The sequence below is a fragment of the Macrotis lagotis genome, chromosome 6, assembly GCF_037893015.1.
Source record: "Macrotis lagotis isolate mMagLag1 chromosome 6, bilby.v1.9.chrom.fasta, whole genome shotgun sequence".
Classification (NCBI taxonomy): domain Eukaryota; kingdom Metazoa; phylum Chordata; class Mammalia; order Peramelemorphia; family Peramelidae; genus Macrotis; species Macrotis lagotis.
In genome coordinates, this window is record NC_133663.1 from 50,127,746 (window position 1) to 50,154,677 (window position 26,932).

The window sequence follows — 26,932 nt, forward strand, 5'->3', positions numbered from 1 at the left end:
CATTTACCTTTTGCAACTCTTTTTCCAGTTGGTCAATTCTAGTTTTGAAGGAGTGCTCCATTTGTCCATTTGAAGTTTTAAGAGAATTATTCTCATTTTGTATTTGTCCAATTGTATTGTCTAAGGATGTGCTTTCTTGTTGCAAGGTGTTAATCTTCTCTTGCACAATGTTAATTTTCTCTTGAGTTTCTTTTCCCAATTTTTCATATTGACTTTTAAAGTCTTTCCTGATTTCTTCTAAGAAGTCTTTCTGGGCTAGAGAATAATTCATATTCTCCTCAGAGGTTCTAGATCTTCTGAGTTTGGGTCTTGGCTTCAGAGTAGTTTTCTAATGACTCCCCCCTTTCCACTGGCCTTTCTTCATTTTCCTAGGATTTTGTGTTGGGGGAGGGGCTGGCTCACAGATCTTTGTTGAGATCCCTAGAGGCTTTGCTCACTGAGTAGTGGGTGGGAAGCTTTACTCATTGAATTTAATAACTCCATGTGCGCTGACCCGTAGGGGGCACTGGTTGCTTTCTCTGGAGTGTCTGTGACCTTGATTTGAGGCCCTCTCCCTAGTCCTGGAGGGGGTGGGTGGGGCAGGTGGGGCAGGTGGAGACTGTATCCTTGAACAATGTAGGCTGGGCCCTGGGCAGAGGTAGTTAGACACTTAATCTCCCTTTTAGCTGAGGGAGCTCTGCTGCCCTTCCTGAGCCTGGGGGTGGAGGTGGAGGGACTGTTACTGTGTTTGTTCTAGGAAGAGGGTTCAGTATGGAGCTCATACCCTGAACCAGGCAGATTGGTATCCAGCCACACTGTGCAACTCTCTGTGTTGGAATTCCATTCCCCACTGGGAGCTCCCCAGACCGTGCTCTCTCCTGGACACAGCCTCCGTGGTTTAGGTTGGTCCTTGTACTGCCCCCCGGCTCTCAGCTCTCTGCCCCCCAGGTCACCCGTGCTCCCCTGAGACCTTATTGGTAGATGTTCTTCTCCTAGCTTCTTTTTCTGGGTTTTGGTCCATTGGATTTCTGTTAAGAGGTTTGTTTCATATTATTTTTGAGGGGAAACCAGGAAACCGTAGCTCAGTGCCTGGCTTCTCTCTGCCATCTTGGCTTGGGATATATGTTTTAGAAATTTTACAATCTATTTTTGCAAAGCAGTAATGAAAAAAGAAAAAAATTATCTTACTTTCATTAACATTTCTATACATCCCTGAGTCTTTAGGCCATATGGCAATATTTTGGAAGTTATGGGTGATTTGTGATCTTATTTTGAATAGTTTAGATTTAATCTATTTAAGCAAGCATTCATTTGTGATTTCTTCAATAATTCTAAAAATAAATACAGATTTGGATGACCAGTAGAAAGTGGGTATGGCAGTATATATACTAAGCAAAAATTGTCCATTTGGGAACACTAAAAATAGATATAACTTCACACAGAGACAAACATGTAGTTTTACTTATGTTACTAAAGTCAATAACCAATAAAAAAAAAAGCACATATTTTTGAGTGGCTACAAGTATTCAAGGTATCCCAAAGGTAATGCACATATAACTCAGTGGACAGCCGCTTTTTATCTGTATACCCTTCTTTTACATTTTACAAACATTTGTTGCACACTCTGTAGCCTTAGCAGATGGGAAGCACCAAATTACCTAGAGGAGGATAGGAGAAGGATGTTTGGGAGAGATGCTTGAAGCAGCCTTACCTAGAGCTGACATTTAGGAAGGAGAGTGAAAATTTTCATAAAGCTTGTACAAGAGCACTGGAGGATGGGGTCAGTAATTCTAATAACAAATGACCCTTTCCATTTCAGTAAGGGCCTGAAAGCCTCATTGTACAGTAAAAGAATTTATATTGCAAATAATGATCCTGAATTGATATATTCACTATATTCTATGAGATGTTTTAGAATGATTTTTATATGCTATTTACATTTTTTTAAAAAAGTTTTGAAATTTAATGGAATTAATTACGTAGGGTGAGGGAGGGAGAAGCACTTTAATCTCTACTTAGATACTCTCTATATATTATGTATTTGGTATATATATTTTTGGTATACATATAATTTTTATGTATATATATATATATATATATATATACGCATGTATATTTTATATAGTTATGTGCACAAAAATATTTTTGTAATGTTATGGCTGTATGGTTATTTAAAATAAACAACAAATATCCAGAAAGCTTTTTTTTGTTCAAAAACAGATTATTCAAAAAATGGTAGATCAAATTTTTATCTATAAGTGAGTTATGTGATGGCATACTTATAATTTCAGTTGGAGTTATGTACAGAACTAAGGTAACATTTTAACTGAATAAGATAATCATAATGTTGTTCAGTCATCTCTGTGACCTCACAATGATTTTCTTTGCAATTATACTTCGTGGTTTGCCATTCCCTTCTCCAGCTTATTTTCAGATGAAGAAACTGAGGCAAGTAGCGTGAAATGACTTGCCCAAAGTCACACATCTAATAAGGCAACATTTGAACTCAGGAAGATAAGTCTTCCTGACTTCAGGCCCAGCATTACCCCAAACAATTATCTAGCATTTATATAACACTTTGACTGTCAAAAAACTAATGAAAGAGGTGCTGTGAATATACTCTTTGTCTAGAAATGGCTACTTGTGTCTGCACTTAGGTGCTTCAATGATTAGAGTATGGGAATTAGAAGCAATGAGTCAATCCTTCCTTGAATAATTTTCTGTATGACTCTGGGCAAGTAACTTAATTACCATGCCTTGTTTTCCTCATCTGTAAAAAAGAGATAATGTTGTTGAGAGCTAACATATAAACCCCCTTTTCCTACTTTAGACACTATATGGATTCTAGCTATTATTAAATACCTGAGAGGATAAAACATGTAGCCTATAAAATCAATAATAAACATTCTGAATGTTGATGTTTAAAATTTTTGGTGATATATTTCAAATTATCTTAAAAAAGAAAGAGCACTTTAAGTAAAGCTAATTATACTTAGTATACTTATGGGTGGTATACTAAAACTTTATTTAAAAAATCATTAACTGTCCCACAGCATTCTAATTCTTATTCTAATTATTTCTTTCAGGGATCTCTGTCGACAAGATGACAAATGTGATTATTACTTTAGCCTGGATGCAGATGTTGTTCTGACAAATCCAAAGACTTTGAAGATACTGATTGAGCAAAACAGGTACTCATTAAGATTCCCTGGGATCCCTATTCAAAAGGGATGTACAATTCTCTTTGAGACTTAAAACTACCATATGCCATAGGCTTCATCATTGTATTTAATTCATTTATCAAATGCTTAATATTTGCAAGGCCCTGTGCCAGGTGATGCTGAGTTGGATATAATATTGACCACCCTCTTCACAGAGAACTTAGAGTACAATGGGGGATACCTATACAAATAATGAAGATATAAGTATAATAAATTTGAAGAAAACATGATTCTACTTAGCTTTTAATATCGGGGGGGAATTTCATGAAGGAAATGCCATTAAAACTGAAACTTAAAGAAGGCAAGGATTTCAATAGACAGAGCTCTCCAGAAGGAATGTGCTGCTACAGGAGGTAGTCATTTCCTCTTTTCAATAAGTCTTTAAGGGAATGATTGTGCATGGAGTTTTCCTGTGATTTTTTTTTTTCCAAATCTGAAATTCTGTAATTTTTTTGAACAAAACTTTGGGGTGAATGCAAATTTAGAAAGCAGGTTATCACCATTAATTGATCACTCATTCAAAAAAAGTACTACTTCATACACACACACACACACACACACACACACACACACATATATATACATATATGTATGTATGACATTTTTGCCAAGCCCTGAAGGAGATGCAAAGATGAATACAACATGGCCCCTAGCATCAATGTTCTCAGATTCTTTTTCATTTGAAAAACTATCTAGTCATTCTTTCTCTATCTTATATCATTCATTTAATAAACAGTTTGTTCCTATTATTTATAGAAGATATTGATTATGTTCTACAATAAAGCTATGGAAAGATAGAAAGATAGACAGACAGATGGATGGTTGTACAGAAAGATAATTTATTAAAAATAATATACCAGGTACTGTCCATTAAGCAGGCAAGTCCTTATGGAGCTAACATTCAAATGATTGGGGGGAAATAGAAGATAGCACATAAAGGGGAGCTAGAAATGGGAGGGCACACTAATCAAAACCAGGGGACAGAAGGTTAGAGCTGAAGGGTTACCATGGGGAGAAGGAAGAGATGGTGGAAGAGGAGCTACAAAGATGAAGAATCTTACGGAAAGGAAATATGAAACAGTTATAGCAATAAATGTAATGCAAATTTGATAATTGCCTAAGAGAAGTATAGCAGAATATTATGAGAGTTTAGTGAGGGATGAAATCACTTCTGGATAAAAACTTCAGAGAAGGTTTCATAGAATTCATGGGAGTAAGTGAAGTTGAAGTATGGAAAGAATTTAAAAAGTAGAAAATAGAGTGTTTTGGTTTATGGGGTAAGAATTGTAGTTTAGGTGAAGGGAATACCTGAACAAAGTCAAGGTATAGGATTTGCTCAACTGAAAGTGTAGAGCAGTTGGCATAGATCATGAGATGAAGAGAATTAGGCAATGTGAGGCAAAGAAGAAAAAACAGATTATGGAAAACCTTCACTGACAGACTAAAGAACATGGCCCTAATATAAAGGCAGCATAGGAACCACATATGGTGTTGGAAAATTTGGTATTAGGCATTTATGATCTATGTTGGATAAAGAAATGATTCTAGATATTAGGAGAGATCACTGCAATGAGCCAACCTTCCCCCTCCCACAATAAAACCAAAATAACAGATCCAACATAATGAATATTTAAGCTATGATGTCAGCAGAGAAAAGGGAGAACATATGTGAAAGATTACAGTGCATGAATTTACAGGATTTATCAACAACTAGTTGAAGGAAGAAGAGAAGGATAAAAAATTATGAAATACTTTAATAAATATCTGATTCTAATCAATACAACATTCAAAATTAATCAATATATCAGCCATGCCCAAAATTCTATGCAGTTGGTTTCAGATTTTACTTAATGGTAAAAGCAAACTATTAGAAAACCAGATTAAGATGATTAAATTAACAATAGTTTTTTATTTTTATTTTAAAAGTTTTTCTTTAATTTATTGGTGTAATCATTTTAAATTAATGTAATTGTATTTACATATATATATATATATATAAATAATCTACAAAACTCCATGATTTTAATTTGTCTTTATTGTTTAAAGAAAATGGATGAGAATGTGTAGATTTCTCCCATCCTGCCAGATCTAATTGTTCTAATGTTTATTGTCTTGACCACATCTTTTTGAGGAAGAAAAAAAACAGGTTGCCTGCCAAGAGGAAAAGTTTGAAATGCCTGTAGACATTTATTTTTACAGTTTGTTTAGTCTGTTTTTATTTGATGAATTGGAAAATTGGATGCTCCTTTACAAAACAATTGAGTTGAATTCCAAGGAGTTTTATTCTGCTCTTTAGCTAATGACTTTTTTTCCCCCCATTGGGAATCTTTCAAAGATAATTATTAAGATGGTTAATGCTTTTTAAAATTGTTTAAGAGTCAGGTATGACTTTTGAAAGCTGAGAAGCATTTGTAACTTAGACTTTCTTCCCTAAACAATAATTTGAGTAATTTGTGATTATTCTCTTTTAATTCATCTGCAATAAAAACTAAATAAATGTAGTAGAAGAAATGGATAAAAAGTGTATGTTGCTGTCATCAGTTGATATTTCTTGCAAACTCTGCTCCTTGGAAAATAAATTTTTATATTACTTCCTTAACAAAAAATCCTTGTACCCCGACCTTAGTCCATTATATGCATGCCTGGGGAACCCTGAGAAGAGAATTGTGTGTCAATTGAACTTCCATAAAGGGTTATTCTCTACTTAACCAAGGCAGAGAGCACCTTGAACTTTGGTTCTAATCTCCAGACAGCAAGTAATCTTATATTGGTTATATATTTTCAATCATGTTTAATATATTTAAATATTAGTCTTATTGTGAAAGAAGAATCAGAACTAAAGGGAAAATTCATGAGAAAGAAAAAAAAAACATAAAACAAGTTTTAAAAAGTAAAATAGTATGCTTTATTCTGCATTTAGACTCCATAGTTTTAATCTTTGTATATGGGTGACATTTTCCATCACAGAATTCTCAGTTTCCCCCTTTGCAAAATGATCAGGTTGAAATGGAAGACCAGAAAGTCTCCTTCCATCTGTAAATCAATTGAGGACTGCCATCATGGCACATATCTTTCTACTTTAAATTTACGTTAAATAGAATTATCTAAGTACAGAATTATATTCTCACAAATATATACATGCTAGGTTTTAAATATTGTAGTTTTAAAAGAATTAAATGTTACATTAACATTTCTCTCTCCCCTCTCTTCAGAAAAATCATTGCCCCTCTTGTAACTCGTCATGGAAAGCTATGGTCCAATTTCTGGGGAGCACTAAGTCCTGATGGATATTATGCTCGATCAGAAGATTATGTAGACATTGTCCAAGGCAGCAGAGTGTAAGTTGAATCATTTAATTATTTATATTAAATTCAACTATCAAATAATTATTTAAAATATATAAGAATTGTACTTAATTAGGAAATATCTCAAAATGTTTTCATGTTTTATGAATAAATGGACAAATTCTGACCTTTCAGGAACTCCTATATACCACTGCTGAATGTCATTGATCTTTCTATTGATTTTCTTAATTATACATACTAAGAATTTTATTTGGTAAAAAATAATAATGAATAATATATTATTCCTTTGAATAGACAGCATGAAGTTTTCAAAAACTGATTGTTGTTATTTCTGATAATGCATGAAAAGTGTTAATTTAAAAAAAAATTATATAAATAGAATATATATATTTAGTTTATTTTCTTGAGATTTAGACAAGGAATCTAAGGCTGATTAGGATTTCTGAAAAGAGATGGTCATAGTCATAGATAACATGAAGGTCTTGCTTCAAATTTTGCAAAACACTTTACATATATTCTCTTTTTATCCCCACAACGCTTCTATCTAGATCTATTTTTCCTCTTTTACATTTGAGACTCAGAAAAATTAGGCAATTTCCTCAGTCATGGTAAGTGACTGAAACAATTCAAAATCAGCTCTTTCCTAACTATAAATCAAGCACAATATCCATTTAAAAATTAACCTGTCTACTTTGTATTACTGGAAATTTGTAAAATAATTTGTTTAAACAGATTTCTCAAAGTTTAATAGGATAAGCTGTGATTTCATTGATTTAAAGGGAATTCCCAGGTGAGGAATTTCTCTCTACCAATATAGATTGACAGATTTTCTTTAGTTCGTATTCTTAGAGGTTTGCCTAGATCATTGAGAGGTTTAGTGACTCACTGAGGAAGATAACTTGGAAATCTCACAGGCAGGACTTGAAGGGACATCTTCTGTCTCCAGGGCCAGTTCTCTATCCCCTATACCATACTGCCCATTATATGTATAATGAATAATAATGATGATAATGAGGAGGAGGAGGATGACAGCAATTCACATTTGTTAGTAAGTACATTAGTATCAGATTTTCTGTGTATAAGAAATGATTCTTACTATATGACAATTCACTTAAACAGTTTAAAAAATTAGTTTCCCACAGGTTTTTCTTCTTAGAAGAATTTGCATGCCAAACTTTTTTTCTTTTCAAACTTTTATTCATGTATATGTTTCTATTGGCAGATAAACTAATAAATGGATAAAAATTAAATTAACTATCAGAATTGTCACAGTCATCTCAGCCCTCCTTAGAGAGAAAAACACACAATTCCAGAATTACAAAGAAGTGAATATTGTGATTTTTATTTTTAGTACAATGGAATAGTTAAAATTATAAGGTCCTAGGTTTAAAGATGGGCAGGTAGCTGGTACAGTGGATAGAGTGTCAGGCCTAGAGTCAAGACAGTTCATCTTCCTAAGTTTGAGTCTGGTCTTAGACACTTACTAGCTGGGTGACCTGGGCAAGTCACTTAATTCTGTTTGCCTTAGTTTCTTCATTTGTAAAATGGGCTAAAGAAGAAAATGACACATTACACCAGTGTCTTTGCCAAGAAAACCCCAAATTGGTATGAGTGAAATTGATCTGAGTGAAAATGGCTGAACAACAAGAGGTGTAAAGGTAGAAATCATCTTGTCCAGTGCTTTCATTTTACAGATGAGCAGAGGAAGTAATTGTGAAAATATCTGGAGGTTAAAGGTAATACCAGGATCCACACCCAAGTCCTTTGACTTTGAGACCAGATTTCTTAATATTGTGGACATGTTGTTTCCCTTTACATGTGTTTTTCCCTTCTCTCAATGTAGAAAAATATCATTTAATATTAAAGGTTTACTCTGAATTACATGAGAGTGTTATAAAAAATATTTTTGAAAGCTATTCCTGGAAAACAGTCTGGGGCCACCAGTATAATGTGAAGATTCCACTTCATTATATTATTAAGTAATTTTTTTTTGTTGACACTGGCATTACTTATATAAGCTGCAACCTGATGTGAGCTGTGGGTAGTAGCAAGGTTAGAAGTTCATAGCTGTAGGAGGCTAGAGCAAAAAAAGTTAAAATTTGCATTTAAATTGTTTTTAGACCCCATTTCTATTTGTTTTATTTTGTCTTTGTTCCTTGAAGCAGTGACATAAGTCTCTGATTGGTGGCCTTTATGAAATTAATAAAAACAATATTTCAATCCAAAATTTCCTTTGGAGAATAGTTTTAGCACAACAACGATATTATTCTGTTAAGTTATCAGTTTTATTAAAATTGTATTATTACATATTCTTACAATGATTATTTTTAGTAAAATTGTATTTTACATACTCTTACAGTGATTAATTTTTTCCTGAATCCATTTGTTACATTTTAAAAATTATGTTGTGCAGTTTTTTTTTTTGTTTTTTAGGTTTATAGGAAGGCAAATAGGGTCTAAGTGGCTTGCCCAAGGCCACACAGCTAGGTAATTATTAAGTGTCTGAGGCCGGATTTGAACTCAGGTACTCCTGACTCCAGGGCTGGTACTCTATCCTTTGTGCCACCTAGCCGTCCCTTGTTTTGTTTTTAATGGGAATTCCTTTACTACCAAAAAACCTTAATCTGATTATTTCTCTTGTCATGAAATTTACTGATTTTGCTCCCAAGGAGGGTATGTTCTGCTCAGTTCAGCCACACTGGAAATATCACCACAACCTTGATAGCAAGTTATTTCTACTTTCTAGATTAGCAGATTGGCTCCTAGGGATTATTACTGAGGATGGCAATTCCTAAAATTAAGATTAAAAATCAACATGGTTTTCCAGTCTGGGTGATCTGTTTCTTTTGTCCCTTTGCCCCATTTGGCTCAATTTGATTGGTCTTCCCTTCTTTAGGGTCGTTTTCTTGACCCTCTATCTTGTGTGACCCACTTCTCTTTCTACATTGATGGTGGTAGACTAGGGAAGCACAGGTATAAAGATCAAGAAAACTTGAATGGGGTTGGGGTTTGGAGAGTATCCATGTCATTGTGATTGAGATTGAAGGTCCCTTGCAGATTCAAGGCTCTGTTCTTTAAACCTGGTCCTTTTATTCAATATGGATGTTTTCTTTTTAATAATGGTATATTCCTATAGGTTTAATTAATAAGGCTAATAGTAAATAAAATAATATTGATCAAGAAGGCAATTCATTACAATATAGTTATAATTGGAAAATCTATCCTTTCACAACCACGATTTGAACTATAAAATCTTAAAAGGGCCATTTCTAGAGAACTGAGAATGACCCCATTAGAACTAAGAAGGACTTCTTAGATACACTTAACAGTCCTAAAATTGAATCTCTGATACTCAAAGTTATTGACCCTGAAAATTTATGGAAACTATTAGAATGTGTGTGTGTGTGTGTGTGTGTGTGTGTGTGTGTGTGTGTGTGTGAGAGAGAGAGAGAGAGAGAGAGAGAGAGAGAGAGAATGAATACTGGAGAGAGTACTTGGAGTCTGAAGAAATATCAGAAATAACTTGAGGAAAAGAGTGTTGAAGTAAAGTAACATTTTCCTCCCTAGTAATTCTCTCATCTTTAATTTATGATCTAGTAGAGACAACTTCCATGAGTTTATTCAGAGTTTGAAAAGAAAATCTGTTGTAGACAGTAGGAAAAGTATACTTCATCTCAAAAGAACAGAAAGCAAAGGAAAAATACAGAGTTTTATTTCAAGTTTCAGAAGACAGACAGTAATGGAATACAGCTGGAGCATGGAGATCTGGGAACCAAACTCTGACCCTTTCCCCTCCCCCTCTTTTTCAAAAGGCTGGAAGGATGGGGTGATCACTAATACAGTGACTTTGAACTTGAAGAAGTTGGGCTAAAAATTCATTTGATATTTTGTTTTATGATTTTTTTATATTCTAGAAATAGTACAACAGTTGACTTCTTGCCCCCCCCCCCATTTTATAAATAAGGCTGCTACTGACTGGATCCTGGCCCTTTCTATCACACTGTTTATTTGATATTTAACTACCCAAGCAAAGGATAAACTGAATCAGGACACCATTCTGCAGAGTCTGACTTTGAATTTGCTTTGGTTATGTATGTTAATTATTATTGGAAAATGACAGTAATATAACTGGATTTTTTCAATTCAGTTAAATTCAGCAAAATTTATTAAATAACTATTATAAGATTTTATATTATATAAATTTTAAAGAGAGACGCAACTGGGTGGCTCAGGAGATAGAGCTCCAGACCTAGAGTCAAGAAGACCTGAGTTAAAAATCTGTCCTTAGATACTAACCAACTATAACATCCTGAACTAGTAACTAAGTCTCAATTTGCTTCAGTTTCCTCATCTGTCAAATAAGATGGAGAAGGAAATGGTAAACTGCTCTAGTATCCTTGCCAGGAAAACCCTATAGGGGTTTGCCAAGAGGATATGATTGAACAACTGAGCAGCATATATATATATGTTGCTCAGTTGTTCAATATATATTATATATATTATATTCAATATATTATATATATTCAATATATAATATATAACAATATATATAATATATATTATATATATACATATGTGTGTGTTTGTAAGAGTGTACATAATCATAAAACATATACATTTTATGTCAATATTTGTGTTAATAGAGACAGACCTGAATGAAGCAAGATAGCTATAGATAGACACATGAAAAAATGGATGTGTAATTTCTTTGGCATAAGAAACTTCTAATGAAGAAACCACTCCCTACCTCCAATGCCATTCTTCTAAGAGTTTACAGCTCTAATTGTTTTTAATTAATAAGCATTTGTTTAACGTTTGTTTCCTATTTCCCTTCTCCACTTGAGCAGATGAGAAACATCCCCCTACCCCATAATAAATATACTTAGTCAAGCAAAACAAATTTCCATATCAGTAGTGTCCAAAATGGGTACCTCATTCTGAATTATAAATTCATCTCCTTTCGGGCAGGAAATGGGAAACAAGCTTAGTCATTAGTCCTTTGAGAGCACTCATACATTGGAGTAGCAAGGCATTATTTCTTTGAATATGGTCCCCTTATTCAGTCTGAACATTTTAATAGGTTATACCAGTTGTTAGATTCAGTAATAGATTAAAAATAAAATATTATTGAGTAGGGATTCAGTCTGATTCAGCAAGATTGTCTTTAAAAGATCCATTATTTAGCAGCCTATATTTGGACTATAAAATGATAAATATTCTCTTTACAGAGAATGGATTTTTCCTGTAACATACATTTTTAGAAATCTACAGGGTCACATAGACAATACCAAACAAAAGTGAGACCAATCCAGGTTGTTCTGGTTTGAAGGACTGCCATTTTTCCAATTTGCTGAGCTGCTTTTCCTTATATAAAAAAAAATGCCATAAGGAAAATGCACCATAAGTGCACAGGAGTAGTCAGACAAAAAGACATGAGAGACCCATGGTTGTACATTCACTTCCAGCTGGGGGAATCAAAGAAGGCTTCATGGAGAAAATAACATTGGAAATGAACCTTGGGAAAGTGAAACTCTTCCATTTTTGTTCTCCAAATTACATCACAACCTTTCAGAGACAAAAGCATTCCTATCCTTGTTCTTCATCCAAGTGGTCTATCTAGCTAGAAAAGCATAGCAGAAGACAATACAAATTAAATTCTCTGTCATTACAAATTCTAACTTTGGTATGGACTGAGCCTATTGTGTGATATGGCTCATTCCTTCTGTCCACAAAAGCCTCACATTCTTGCAGAAAAACACACTCTTCCATAGAATGTATCTGTGTGCATATTTTAAGGGATAAGTGAGGTATGTTATTTATTCAAACTGTCAGATAGGAATTCCAAACTGAAATTTTTCTAGTAGACCTACAATGATTTTTTTTTAACTTATTATAAAATTTCAGTAAATATTTTACTAGATGCTTTGGGTGATGTGATGGAAGCAAGAATTAATTCTGAATTCCAAGAACTAAATCTAAATGACCTAAATGAGCAAATCACAGTTTCTTCACACCTACCTCTTTATCTATAAATTGAAGGATTGAAGCTGATGACTTCTGAAATTTCTGCTATGAATCTAGGATTCTAATGACTTTTCATTATACTTGAAAGCTTTGAAATTATCAGTGCAAATAGTTGAAATACATCCTGGAATGTTTTGCATTTGTGATCTTAAAGAATGTCTCCTGTTTACTTTCATAGAGGGGTATGGAATATCCCATACATGGCTAATGTGTACTTGATTAAAGGGCAGACTCTGCGATCCGAGATGAATGAAAGGAACTATTTTGTCCGTGATAAATTGGACCCTGATATGGCCCTTTGCCGAAATGCAAGGGAAATGGTAAGATGCAAAATGGTAATTAGCTTTAGTCTCTCTTGCTCTTCTTGTTTGTTGTCATCATGTTTGAATTGTATGTATGTCTTTCTTTTTGTGAGTACTGGCCAATTTTTTTGAAATTTCTTTCTAGAGAAATAGAATGATTTTGGCAAATTATTTTTAAGGGCAAAATTTTTCTCTTTCAATTCCAAAGAGAAAAATAATAGAAATGGGTTGGAGTAATTTATTACTAATAGTTACAGGGCAGACAGTTCCAAATTATCTAATTCCTGGAATTTGCAATTATAAAGCTGGTCTCCTTTGCATACATTGTTCCTTCTCCCTACAATGTCCTCCCTCTTCATCTCTGCCTCTTAGAATCTTCAATTTTCCTCATGGCTCAACTCAGCTGCCATCCCGTACAGAAAGCCTTGTCTGTTCCTCTTAGGTTGCTAGTGCCTTCTGCCTCCTCAGGTTATTCTGAGTTTTTATTAAAGAGGGTGACAACCATGTCCCTGAGAAGAATGTCAGTACTTTGAAAACAGGACTGTTTTTGTTTTCCTTTGTATCACTGGAACCTACCACAGTGTTCTTGTGTCCAATATGTATTTAACATTACTTATTGGATTGCCTTCATGAATTACCTGCTTGCAAGACCCTTTAACTGGGTAGTCAGTGACCATCATAATGAATGAATGAGTGCTAACTTACTGTTGTGCAGTAGCTATTGACATCATCTTCCTCATTGACAGTGAGCTTGATAGTGAAAGTTTGCACAGCTCTTTAATCACATATTCTCATTTGATTCTCATAATAACCATGTAAAATAAATATTGCAGTATATACTACGCTAGTGTTATTATTATCCTGTTTTCTAGAGATGCAGATGGGATCAAAAGGCTTTGAGTTCTGTTTTAATGACCACACAACCAGTGAACTTCAGAAATAGGGTTCAAATCTAGGTTTCTCCTGATTCTGAAGCTATCATTTTTTCTATTTAGCAGGGTCAAATTTATATCCAGTCTGTAAAATTTTCCTTTGCTATTCAACCAGATTAAAATGTAATTAGAAAATGTTTATGTAAATAAGAGTACAATAAAGATAATGTTAATTTATGGTCAATTTTTTAATCAATCTGCATATGACCTGTCAGTATCCATTTATTTTTCAGTTTGACCTCATTGCAATATACTAAAATGCATAACTGTGGGACGAATCCTCAAGTCTTTTAGTGACAAGCAAATGCCCTTGGCTTGATCCCCTGAGCATTTCATTGCCTTTCTTTTGGCCCAATAGAGTTGTCTTCCTCAATAAATATTTTCTAATTACATTTTAATCTGGCAAACCCATGGCCACTGTTTTTGGCCTCTGACTTGGAGTAAGCAGGGGAAAAACATAATGTTTTGAATACTTTTATAGCTAGCTCACAAATGTAATCTGAGAAATTCATGTTATGTCTAATATAAAATATATCAAAATTTATAATTAGTCTGACTAGAAATAATAATGCCTACACCCCCAACAATTTTATTGTACTGGGATATAGTTTTCATGATGAGGCCCCCAGATATTGGATATATTGTTTTAAGTTTATAATGAAGGGTTTTCCTTTTTAAATTCAGAACATATTTCCCCATAGAAATAATATTATATGTACTCTTATTGTATTGTCCAAGTACCTTGCCATTTCTTCTAACATTTTCTTTTTTAGGAAGTTATGTTTCAAGGTTCAAATAAATGATTAGCAATTGGAATTTTTGGAACACAATTCATTTATAAATTGGCGACTAGCATAGTCATTGTCTCCTGTTTCAATATCAGTCCATTTCTTTGAATCTTTACTGTAAATCAGATTTCTTTTTATAGCACTGATAAATATTAGCTTCTATGGTTTAGACTTTTTATCTTCTCGACTGATTTTCTTGGCTCACTCAGCCCACAGTACAAGGACTATTCCTAATCTGACCACATTCTGATTGACCTGCTTCTTTTTCAACCTAAGCCAGTTCATATCTCCTTAGGGAACTTGGTAGTGTTTCCCCTTTTTTCAAGATTCTCCATATTAATTCTTGAATTAATCTGACTGGTTCAACTCCTTTTAACTTAGAACTCCCAAGGTGGGGGTACCAACTGGGTTTAGTCAGTCAGTCATTTCTTAAGTGCCCACTGTGTAGCAAGGCACTGACTGGCCAGACACCAAGGAAAGTTTCGGCAAGAGGTAGCATTTGCGTTGTTGATAAGTTTGGGACCACTTAGCTTTATCTAGCATATAAAATGATATTTTAAATGTTCAAAAAAGTTGGCAAGTACTTTAAAAAAAAATTTAACCAAGGCATGCAATATTCTGCCATGTTTGTTTTTCAGTCAAGATCAAATTCATTGTGATAATCATTGAATATTCTTAGCTCAAGCAATTGCGATCTTTGCACGACAAGTCTTCCTTTTCAGCTAATCCGACTTCACAGAATGGCCTTCTCTTTTGTCTTCCATCTGTTTCTTAACCTCCTGCCTCAAAACCAGAACAAGCCCTACTACAGCACGAGCTTTTTTGTTTCATCTGAACAGAAATGGGGGTTGGAGTTGTGCCTTTGTCCTGTTGGAGCTTGGCTTGTTACTGCATGTTGTCCATGTGGGACATTTCAGAATGTCAGCTTTTGATCAAAGGCTGTTATTTTCTATTTATCTAAGAATACCTGAGAGAGAGGATGGCAGGTCAACTTACACGATGCTTCTCCTTCATTTTAGACTATTCAAAGGGAAAAAGACTCCCCTACTCCGGAAACATTCCAAATGCTCAGCCCCCCAAAGGTGTCATTTTCTTTTATTATATCTTTAGTTATTGTCAGATATAGTATATGTTATCTTATAGTAAATTTCTTTGGTCTATGTATGCTTTTTAAATTGTGGTTTTAGGCTATGTTTATTTGGGCGGGTGGGGACTTGTTTTTTTGCAATGAACCATTATAAAAGTCCAGAAAGTTGATGGAACCTGGAACTGGTTGTCAAGGATACTGGGTTTCCTTTAGTGATCCTACACTGACTGATTTGATTTTTATGGTTTAGAAATTCAAATGACTTTGAGCTCACACTTTCCCCTTAAATCATGTTAATAATGTCCTTGCCAATAGCTTTTCCAGGGCATTGCTATTATAACCAACTAGAGGTTGGAACTGAATTTGAAATGGTTTCATTTGGTTTACAGTCTGGTTTAGTTATTGAAAGAGTCACAATCAGACATGGTGTCCATCATTTATTCATATGGTTGTAGATCATCAGAATTGCCTTCATGGCTTAAGTAATAATATGAATCTGTTGTGTTTTTTGTTGTTGATGTTGAGGATTGTAATTGTAGTGATTGGAAAATGATGGAATAAAATATCAAAGTTTTATTTACAAGAGTTAGACAAAGTTGAGATTGGTTTGTTGTTGTGCAGTTCTTTTGGTTGAATTTGGGCTAATATTGTGTTTGTGGGGCATACCCAGTAAATGGAAGCAACAAACATGAATTGGATAGACTTCAGGAGATAGTGAAAGATTGAAGGACTTGGCCCACTATATAGTCCTTGGAGTCATGAAGAGTCAAAATGACTGAAAAAGTAGATACCCAGAGTCCTATTTTGATAGCTCATTGTGATTCAGAGGTGACCCTTAATCCTTAGCCTAGATTTTGGCAAGTTATAGAAACTGGAAAGGCTTTTTGTACAAGTCTGCAGTTTTCTGGGCAGAGAATCAGCGCAGTTATGTTCAGAAAGGCTCACCACCAGTAGGTCCCAATAGGGTTTTGAAATTTTCTTGACTTTAGTACTTCCTATGACAGTCTACTAAATCATGGATGAGCCATGGTCTTTATTGGTAGATGGTGTATCTATACCAATAGATCTCAGGTTGTGGAAGAACTAAATGAAATAAATATAATAATTGTATGATTGCCGAGGAGTAGTGAAAGGAAATCCATTCAAGACAGAAAAGCAGAAATATTGTATTGGTTTTTAAGAGGAAATTTGTTTTTGTTGTTGCAATTCAATATTAGTAGTCTGGTTTTTATAATTTTTTTAAACTACTCAACCTAATTTTGTTGGAAAGGACTGTGAATTGGACAGAGTTTAACATATTTGTCATAGTTATGTTATTTTAACTTTTTTAGCCTTAACATTTTTTTTAAATCTTGGTATCACCAGTGTAGAGAAAACAATAACAACAAAAATTTCTTAAAACAAACAGCAACAACAAAGAAAATCTAAGTATGATTCTGGGACAGGTGGGAGAGTAGAGATGCCATACCAAGAAATAGAAAATTATGTTCTCCAAATTTCCTTAAGAGGCTGAAAAAACAGTTACTTAAAAGGAACACATTTCTTTTAAAACTCACTACTTTTTACTTGATAATATATATGGTAGCCTTCTTCTAACATGGTTATCTCTATGCATGTGTTGGTGACACAGTCAACTCTTGATTATTTGGAATCCGATGGGCAACTTTGTGCTCCCTGCTCAGTATCATGTTTATTATTAGGGGTGAAGAAAGGGGGAAGAGAAAACTAAATTTAAGCCAGTTCCTTCTGATATTCTTTGGAATGCAAAAGGTTAGGAATGACTGTGATAGATCAGAGATATGACTAAAATGATATTAGGGAAACATGCATAAGTTCTATTTGTTAATACTGTTATTCTATCAATTTTTCCATTACATAGATAGTCAAGAGTTGATTATTGACTATTTTCTTTTTAATTTGAGGGTTGGTTTCTTTAAGAAAAGTGGTAGTGGCGGTAGCCTGCTTTCCTACCATCTATGATTTTGTGGGTATCTAATAACAAAATGTAGCATGATAAATTGTTATTTTAATGCTTTTTTTCTTTTTTCACAGAATTTGTTCTATTTGAAAGATGAAACAAAATACAATGACTTTGATTTCTTAATAATTGACTTTTTTTAAGTAATAGAAACTAAATACATGATTTCATTGGTAGAGGAAAATTCCAAGATAAGGAAACTCCCTCTATCAAGAGCTCATGTGACAAAGCCAGGTCTTGAATCCAGATCTTCTTGGTTTCAAAATCAGCTGTCAGTCTGTTTTTATCAAATTGCTGCTGTTAAGTAAAAGAAAAATCTACTTTGTGATGCTTGGTTTTAGAAGTCAGTAAAAGAGGAGTAAAAAACATTTCATTTTAACTTATTTTTTTAAAGTTGCATGTGAATGATGTCAACTGTTTGTGTGTGTGTGTGACTAAAAAGAAAACCAGCAAATTAATAAATACTTTTGTTTTTTTTTTAAATCATATGTACATTGGAGGAAAAATAAAGATGCATGCTCATGTGTGAAATATAAAAGAAGGAAAATATTCTTATTTAAAATGTTTTTCCTTCCTAGCTTAAGTTAATTCCCCTGCTGTTTTCATCTAAAATTGCTAATACTATTCTCTTTGCTACATAGGGTGTGTTCATGTACATTTCTAACAGACATGAGTTTGGAAGGCTATTATCCACTGCTAATTACAATACTTCCCATTATAATAATGACCTGTGGCAGATTTTCGAAAATCCAGTGGTATGTATCCCAGAATCACCAGTGACTTGATTTTGCCTGTAATGTTGAATGGGTATAACACACATGGACAATTGACGAGTAATAGGTGCAAGATGTTCTTTAGCATGAACATATTTGTTCAGGTAGTGGTTCAGACTAAATATTTAATACCATTCAGAGCTAGTCCAGATGTGACCCTGAGTTCTCTCCAACATGTACAAATTAAACTTGAGTGGATTTAACCATTACTTCCGGCCGGATAGTTTTCACCAGTCTGGAAGGCATCAATATTTTCTTCTCTAAAAAGCATCCTCCCATTTTTCATCTCTAGCATTAAGAGGAAGCTTGATGAAGCAACTGAACATGTCAGACTGTACTTTGATGCACTTGGAGTGGAATTCCAGATGATGGTTTGGAAAACACATACTTCCTCTTGCCCTTCTAAAGCATGTGTCAGAGTGCTTATAAAGTTGTGTGAGGAGTCGCCAAGAAACATTTCATGGATGGGGAGATGTCTCATAAGAATATGAATAAAGTCTAGGTTCAGAGAAGATAATACTACTTGGACTCCTTTCCTCCTTTCACAGTCTTTCTCTTTCTTTGGGTCTTTTTTTCCCCCTCCTCCCTCCCTTTCTTCCTTCCTTTCTTCCTTGCCTCCTTCTTTTATTTCTTCTTTTCTTTTTTCCTTTTTTCACTTAGCTATTGGGACTCAATAACAAGTTTTTCATTAGGCATGTTGGCACATATGGACAAGGGAAAGAATTGTCTTTAGAGCATCCATGAAGCATTATCCCTTATAGTTTGTTTTTCCTTATAATCATCTTAATTCAATTTTAGTTTATCTGATGAAGCCTGCCCTTTATTTTTAAGTTGTTCTTATTTTTAATGGGAGCATCAAGGGAATAGTGATATCTGACTATGCTCCTCTGTTCTGTTGAGTAGAGCAGGGATTTCCTTTGAAGTCTTGGAACATTCAAATACTTTTTGCTCTCTTTTGTTGTCTATCTCTTGTCTTAGAGCAGGACTGGAAGGGGGTTCCCCCCAGGGGGAATAAAATTACCCATTTTGCTTTAGTTTTAAATGTTTTGTTATTTTGGAGGGTTGCATTATCAGGGTCCTTGGGGATTTTTTAATAGCTCAGAAGAATTTCAGGTTACTATCCAAATCACTCGAGAAAAATATATGGTAGAAGCTTTCAGGAGCTAGATAGAGACTGTTCTTTCCCTCCTTCCCTTTTCAGGGGCTTTATTTGTCTGTTGAAATACTACCCTAGTTGAAATGGGTCCAAGTGAAATAATTAAAATTTGGTTTTCCCAGAGTGATAAGATAAACAACAATGGAAGGCACAGTCCGAGAGTTTCTCCTACCTTATTCTAGAATGATATTAATCCATAAAATATAAGATCTTATTGAAAATTCAGCAGTGTGAGATCAAGTACCTGCCTGCTTTGTTAGATTCATTCTTCATAGGGGAAGAAGTTTTAAGTGCTAACCAAATGTTATAATTTATACTGTCCATGATCATCAAATAGGAAGATAAAGATAGTTTTTGTCCCTGGTTATAAATGTAGCCTTCACTATCTGTACATTGAATCCACTTGGGGAAAAGACAGTGAAGGACTAAGGCAGATATCTGAACTATTTAAAGGTGGAGGAGGGAAGGAGAAGGAAATAAGCATTTGTTAAAGGAGTACTATATTCTAGGCACTGTACTAAACATTTTACAGATCTTCTCTCACTTGATCTTCACAACAACCTTACGAAATAGATGTTTTGTTCTCCATTTTATAGAGCAACAAACTGATGGAGAAATGTTAATTGACTTATTCTACTGTGCCACCTCATAATTATCTCTCAGTAAAATATTCTTAAATGCCTGGATCTCTGATATCTATATATTTTGGACAATGTTGTTTGAGTTTGTTTTGGTTTGGGTTATTTGATTATGTCCTGGCTACTTCATATGACACGTGTGGGCAATGACACCTAATTCTCATGTAGCCACATTTTACTTCTGTAAAGCTAGAAATCTGGTCAAATAGAATGAAGGGTCATAAGAAAAAAGATGCATTGAATTCTGGTCATTTAATGACTTCAAATGACCCAGAGTTAAGATTAAAAGGTATCTTTTCCTCATAATCAAATGTTTGGGATGGTTACATATAATTATTATGAGTAAATATAAAACAGACATGAATTAGTATATACACTTTTCAACTTTAAGTCCCTAAGCTACAATTATGGCTGTCACATATGGAAATATTTGTTGAACGAATTTAATAGTTATCTTTATTTTATGACATTTCCAAATATATATATGTAATTAGAGATAATATTTATATAGCACTGTTTAGCCAAGTGCTTTACAAGTATTATCAGATTTTATCCTGACAGCATCCTTGGGAGGACGTGCTATTATTATTTCCATTTACACATGAGGTAACTGAGGCACAGCAGTTACATTGCATGCATAGGGTCGCATAATTCGAATTTGTCTTTGGCAACATTTGAATTTAGATCCTTCTCATTTCAGATCCAGTGCTGTTCTTATTGGCTCCCTAGATGGAGGAGATCAGGAACTATTTCAGTTGTTTTTTTTTATTTCATATCTCTAGTACTTATAACAATGTCTGGCAACAAACATGAAAGAATTCCAATAATAATAGAAATGCATATCAGAATTAGTGGATCGGGTTTCATCTCATATCATGTAAAGTGACAATGATGATGAGAGATGGAAATGCTTAATAAATGGTTCTTTATTAAATGGATGATTCACTTATAGGAACTAATAATTATAATATTTGTGTTAAAAATCAGAAAAAAATGATTAGATCTAACAATAAAAATGGTAACAAAACTTTAGATAGTTAGGTGAGTGTTCACCAATGGTGTGCCTTGTGGTCCAACAACTTGTTCATTTAGTCTTAAACATGGAATGTGTACACATAACCCCCCCCACATATAAAGGCACCGCTTTACCTTACCCTCCCCCCATCTTCCTATAAATTCATCAGCATTTGTTTATATACTGTATTAGTATTATTTTATAGAAAGCACTGACAGCAGCATTCAGCTATGGAAGATTCCATGAGTATGAAACTCCAGGAAGACCCACTTAAGCATTTCTCATCTTATAGAATGAAGCAACCAACATTCAAGTCAAAATATCAGATGTGCCTCATTTTTACCATAAATTTAAATTGTACTCATGGCAAGTAGCTGTTGTATAAATAGCATAAATAATCTGGAAAATGATTGTCCTTCATATTTGACTGATGATATGCTTTATCTAAAATATACTTGATTTAATCTGCTCAAATTGATTCCTTGCAGGACTGGAAGGAGAAATATATAAACCCTAACTATTCCAAGATCTTCACAGAAAACTTAGTGGAGCAGGTTTGTGGTAGTAATTAGTGTGAAATTACGGAATAATATGTAGGGACTTTGCAATTTTTTCAGGAGGGATATTAATATTAAATTGCCTTGAATGGTGGTGGTGGTGGTAGGATTGGGGAAATTGCTTATGGAAATGGAGTTAAATCTGCTGGTAATAGTTAATTAGGAATGTGATTATAAGTGACCATGACTTAGAGTAAAGAGCAATGAAATGAGTTTTTTGAAAAATGCTAATAGTTTTTTTAAAGAACATAGCAACTGTAAACAATTTAAGAGCATCTTATGTAAAGTTCTTTTGCCAGCTTTAATGTGATATATAGATATCAGGTTTTATTATATCTTACGGTATTTTATTAGTCATCTCCTTTTTAAAAAAATGTATCTGTAATCACTAATGAACCTGTTAGAGCTTGATTCTATGATCCCACCCTGGCTTTCCTTTACCACACCTCTGAGTGGTTTTGGCTGCTCAAAGACAAACTTAACTCTTTTATTTCTCCCCTTGGCCCAGCTGAACTGGAACAGTTCTATATAGTTAACTTTGCTGAATTGAATTCTAGCCCGACCTTGAATGAATTCCTTTGTGTGTGTGTGAAAGGTTTTCTAAATCCTCCCCATTTTTTGGTTTGTTTTTGTAAATCCCTCATAGACAACAGGCTACAGCTATTGTTTTTTTTTTTCTTTTCCATTTTTGCATACATGTGAGAGTTGTCTATGTTACTTCATTGTCCCCTCAACATTTATGCAAACATTGAAGGGGTCTCTTGTCCTTATTAATTTGATTTTGGCAGAAGAGCAGAAGTACCTTCCCAATGAGAACAAAAAGTATAATGTTGACAGCTGCTATGGCTTCATTTATGACTGCTCCTGATTTAACTCAATTATCCAAAGTTTTGTTTAAAGATATTTCAAGCCTTTTCAGACTGTATTATCTCTCCAGCAAACTAAGTCATTTAACAAAACAAAACAAAAATCATCCAGTGCTGAGCATTATATGCTTTATTCATTTTTAACACTATCAGCAATATTTTGAAAAAGGATTTTAAGGTGTTTTGTATTATAGTCGCAGTTAATGCTTGCATTTTATCTAAACCTTTTTATTTTTGAATTTTCAATAATTAAAAATTCACTAACCACATGAAAATTCCACTAATCTTGATTATTTTTTTCTTTTGCTAGCCCTGCCCAGATGTCTTTTGGTTCCCCATATTTTCAGAAAAAGCCTGTGATGAATTGGTGGAAGAAATGGAACACTATGGACAGTGGTCTGGGGGGAAGCATCATGTATGTTACAACTTTTAATATAGAAGACTCTCTCCAGTACTTGTTAAAAAAGGGACCGATTATTATAGATGACAACAGCAGATGAGGAACTCAGATCTGAGTTTCTATTCTATAGCATGATGAGAAAAGTACTTCACTGGAAGTCAACCAGATCTAGGTTTACTCTGTTTCTAACTTAGCTGTGTGATTGTAGGCAAATCATTTCACTTTGTTAATGGGAGGCAGCTTGGGGGAGTGGAGACAGAGTCCTATATTTTGCTTTAAGACCTGAGGTTGAATCCGATCTCATGCCCAGTATTGCTACTGCAGGAGTAAAGGACTCCTCAGTTTGCTTCTCTGTAAGATAGTGAGGAAAAAAGCAACATCTAACTTGAGGGGTTATATTTAATGATAGGATAAGCATGATAAATGTAAAGCACCTTCAAACATTAGAGTGCAATGCAAACATGAGCCATTGTGATTATTCTCTGGGCACCAGGGTCTTGGCCAGCACTAGAATTAAAAGAAGAGATCGAAGCTGTCAGTTCAGTGTTTCTATTACTCTCTGCCATGCCAGCTTGCCAAAAGAGCTTTGATAAGTGCTGTTCTTGGAGTCAGGATAGCCAGAGTTAAAATCTGCCTGAGAAGCTTGCTAGTAACTCTATGACAGCCCTCTACAAGTCATCCCATCTCAGCCTTAGTTTCCTCCCCTATGCAATGGGAATAATAGTAGCAACTACTTCACAGGAGTCTGAGAATGAATGAGATAACATGCATAAAGACCTTTGTAAATCCTAAAGAGTGATAAGATGAGAGGAGTAGCAGTGGTAATAGTAGTGGTGGTGATAGTAGTAGTAGTTGCAGTGGTGAGTGGTAAGCAGTAGTAGTTAATAGCAGTAGTAAGTAATAGTAGTTCTAGTAAGTAGTAGTAGTAGTAGTAGTAGTAGTAGTAGTAGTAGTAGTAGTAGTAGTAGTAGTAGTAGTAGTAGTAGTAGTAGTAATGGAGCAGCAGCAGCCTCAGCACTAGTAGAATTATTATTATATGGGGGAACCAAGTTTACCTTGGTTTACAGAAAAAAAGCATTTTCCCTCACAAAAGTGCAAAGAAGCTGAGGTGGCCTTATTTTCTTTCACAAAAGTGTGAAGAAGTTGAGGTGGCCTTGGACATTATCCTTGTCCTTGTTATTTACTATTCTAGTTCGCTGGCTGTCTGGAGTTTCTTAACATCACAGAATTTTTAAATCAGTGCTCTCGGGAAACAAATTCTTATGCTATTTTCTTCCTTCCTTAACTTATCGTGTTGACAGTCATATATTTAGATCTGAAAGAGGCCATCCGGGTCAATATACTAATTAGACAGATGAGGAAACCGAGGATGAGTGGAACCTTTAGTAGTTACACTGCTCCTAAGCTTCATAGGTAGGACTTGCATTTAGGTTTTTCTTAGCACCAGGTCTAGCATTCAGTTCTCTTTTTTTTTTCCCCCTTTCTTTTTCTTATTTTGCCATTATAAGACCTAGAAAATAAAGAGATCTGGTACACTCCAAAGTCTGGACTTGAACTCAGATTCTTTGTCAACAAATATAGCCTTCTTGCTACTATATCATTTTGTGAGATTGAAAGGAAGTCATGAGGGAGCCTGTAGGGGACAGCTTGCCCAGGGCAAATGATCTAAAATACCTATACTCTTCTATAAATAATGAAAGATAAAGCATGTAGAATATTATTCTGTGATAACAAACTTAAAAAACTGCTTCTCATTACTTTTTAGTGACTTCATGTAAACTTTTAAAGAAAATAGAGATTATTATATGTAATTATGGCTAGATCATTTGGGTAGCTATGGAAATCCAGTTGTTAAGAGAAGCTATTTTGAGGTTGTAATTTTAGGGCAGATGGCAGGTCATTACTGAGCAGCTGGCTCTTTTACTTGCCGTTATGATTTTGTTGGTGGAAAACTTACAAGAAAATTTAAATATAAATGGCACAAAGGTCAGAGTTTACGTTGATTGTGATGATGTTGTTATTAGGATAGCCGTATATCTGGTGGTTATGAGAATGTCCCAACTGATGATATCCACATGAAACAAATTGGATTGGAGAATGAATGGCTTCATTTTATCAGAGAATTTATTGCACCAGTTACGCTGAAAGTCTTTGCTGGCTACTATACAAAGGTATTTACATCCTTCTCTCCCCCCACCCCACTTTTCTATACATGAATGTTATTGCAGATATTTACTATATTCTTCTGGCTTATTCTGTGGTTGCAGGGATTTGCATTGCTGAATTTTGTCGTTAAATATTCACCGGACAGACAGCGTTCCCTCAGACCCCATCATGATTCATCTACTTTTACAATCAATATTGCTCTCAACAATGTTGGAGAAGACTTTCAGGTAAATTTTAAGCTTAGTTATTTCATTTTTTTAAATAGAAAAAAAATTCCTGTCCTTGCTCAAAACCTTTTACTTAATTTTCCAAAATTGTGTTCTTATTCAGCCAATGTGAATGAAATTATCGCATTCCTTAGAAAAATGAATTTGCTGAAAAAAGCTCTCTGTTCTTTTCTTCATAGGGAGGTGGATGCAAATTTCTAAGATACAATTGCTCTATTGAGTCACCCAGAAAAGGTTGGAGCTTCATGCATCCTGGAAGACTTACTCATTTACACGAAGGACTTCCTATTAAAAATGGAACAAGATATATTGCAGTGTCATTTATTGATCCATAAATTATTTTTCTCCCATCAAACGAAGCTACCTTTTTTTTTTGGATGACCATTCTACAAAAAAAAAAAAAGGTTCTTTTCCAGTTATCAGTGAGAAGAAAAAAGAATTATTTAAATAACTTCTACAAAGCAGCTTCACTTGGGACAGAAAGTTTGGGGACAAAAAACTTTTCTTCTAATTATTCCATACTTAATACAAATGTCTGCTCTGAGCCTTGAATCATAGGTTGAAAGAGAATAAAGGGGGGAAAAGTTTCTATGCTGCTCTTGGAGAAGATGAAAGAAGTAACTTTCCATTGGTTGTTTTAGTTACTCAATAATTTAGATTACCACGGTAAAAGTGAAGTTTGTGGTTCGTAATGTTTTGTTTTCTAATTTAGAAAAGCAGCCCCAGAAAAATTGTTTGGGAAAAACAAATCTAAGTGCATATGATAGACAAACAGTATTTAAAGCCCAAGGGTCCAGGACCCCATATGCCTTAAAATTCAGAAGCCATCTTCTTCTGAAGCTCTTAGAAGATTTCTCTTTAAATGGCCTGAAGAAGAGAACTACAAAGCATTCCGGTTACCTCAAGTATATATTGTTGAGTGTGTGTTGTTACGAAAATGAACTGTTTCCTGTGTTCACCAAAGTGTCCTTCAGTCCAAATGGGATTTTTGAAAAGCCAGAAAATAGTGTAAAACAATGTAGAAAACTGCAATCACACTATAGGTAAATTTTATAAATAACATTTCTTGTTTCAAGTACTTGAATTTTATATCAGGAAAATAAAGTTGTTGAGCTCACCTTCTTTCCCTTTAGTATCCCTTTCCTTTTGTCTTTCTAGCCTTCCCCTACTTTGCTGCCTTGTTTTATTGTTATTTTTTGCCTTTATCCTTTATTCCTCTATTCCCTCTTTCCTACTTTCTCCTTTTCCTTCTTGATTTAGGGTTGGGGAAGGTGTAGGTTCTTCAAAATAAGTGTGTTGTTTTCATTTTTCCATCTAGTTTAATGAATGAGGTTCCCCCCCCCAGAATTATTACTGTAGCTACTGTTTGTAATTTAAAGGTTAAACTTGAAAAAAAAAACAAAAAAAAGAACTCTTAAGTCATGGTGCCAAAGACTTTTATTCTAACACCATGTGTTAGAAACTTGTGATGAATAAAAGAAAAGAAAGAGAAAAAATGTGGGTGCTTTTTTATAAAAA

The 26,932-nt window shown here is 34.3% G+C and overlaps 1 protein-coding gene across 2 annotated transcripts in view; it reads left to right on the plus strand.

Annotated features, from left to right (window-relative positions):
- Positions 1 to 26,825, plus strand: part of PLOD2 (procollagen-lysine,2-oxoglutarate 5-dioxygenase 2) — a 104,640-nt gene extending 77,815 nt beyond the window's left edge. Inside the window, exons 11-20 of one of the 2 annotated variants that reach the window (XM_074191132.1) lie at positions 3,066 to 3,170; positions 6,413 to 6,538; positions 12,708 to 12,849; positions 15,571 to 15,633; positions 18,258 to 18,371; positions 21,687 to 21,752; positions 22,932 to 23,036; positions 25,046 to 25,192; positions 25,289 to 25,414; positions 25,594 to 26,825. In XM_074191132.1, coding sequence (XP_074047233.1) covers positions 3,066 to 3,170; positions 6,413 to 6,538; positions 12,708 to 12,849; positions 15,571 to 15,633; positions 18,258 to 18,371; positions 21,687 to 21,752; positions 22,932 to 23,036; positions 25,046 to 25,192; positions 25,289 to 25,414; positions 25,594 to 25,749 — 1,150 coding nt within the window. In that variant the 3' untranslated portion in view covers positions 25,750 to 26,825. The remainder of the gene's footprint in view (positions 1 to 3,065; positions 3,171 to 6,412; positions 6,539 to 12,707; positions 12,850 to 15,570; positions 15,634 to 18,257; positions 18,372 to 21,686; positions 21,753 to 22,931; positions 23,037 to 25,045; positions 25,193 to 25,288; positions 25,415 to 25,593) is intronic. The other variant, XM_074191133.1, reaches the window with a different exon arrangement.
- The last annotated feature ends 107 nt before the right edge of the window (positions 26,826 to 26,932 follow it).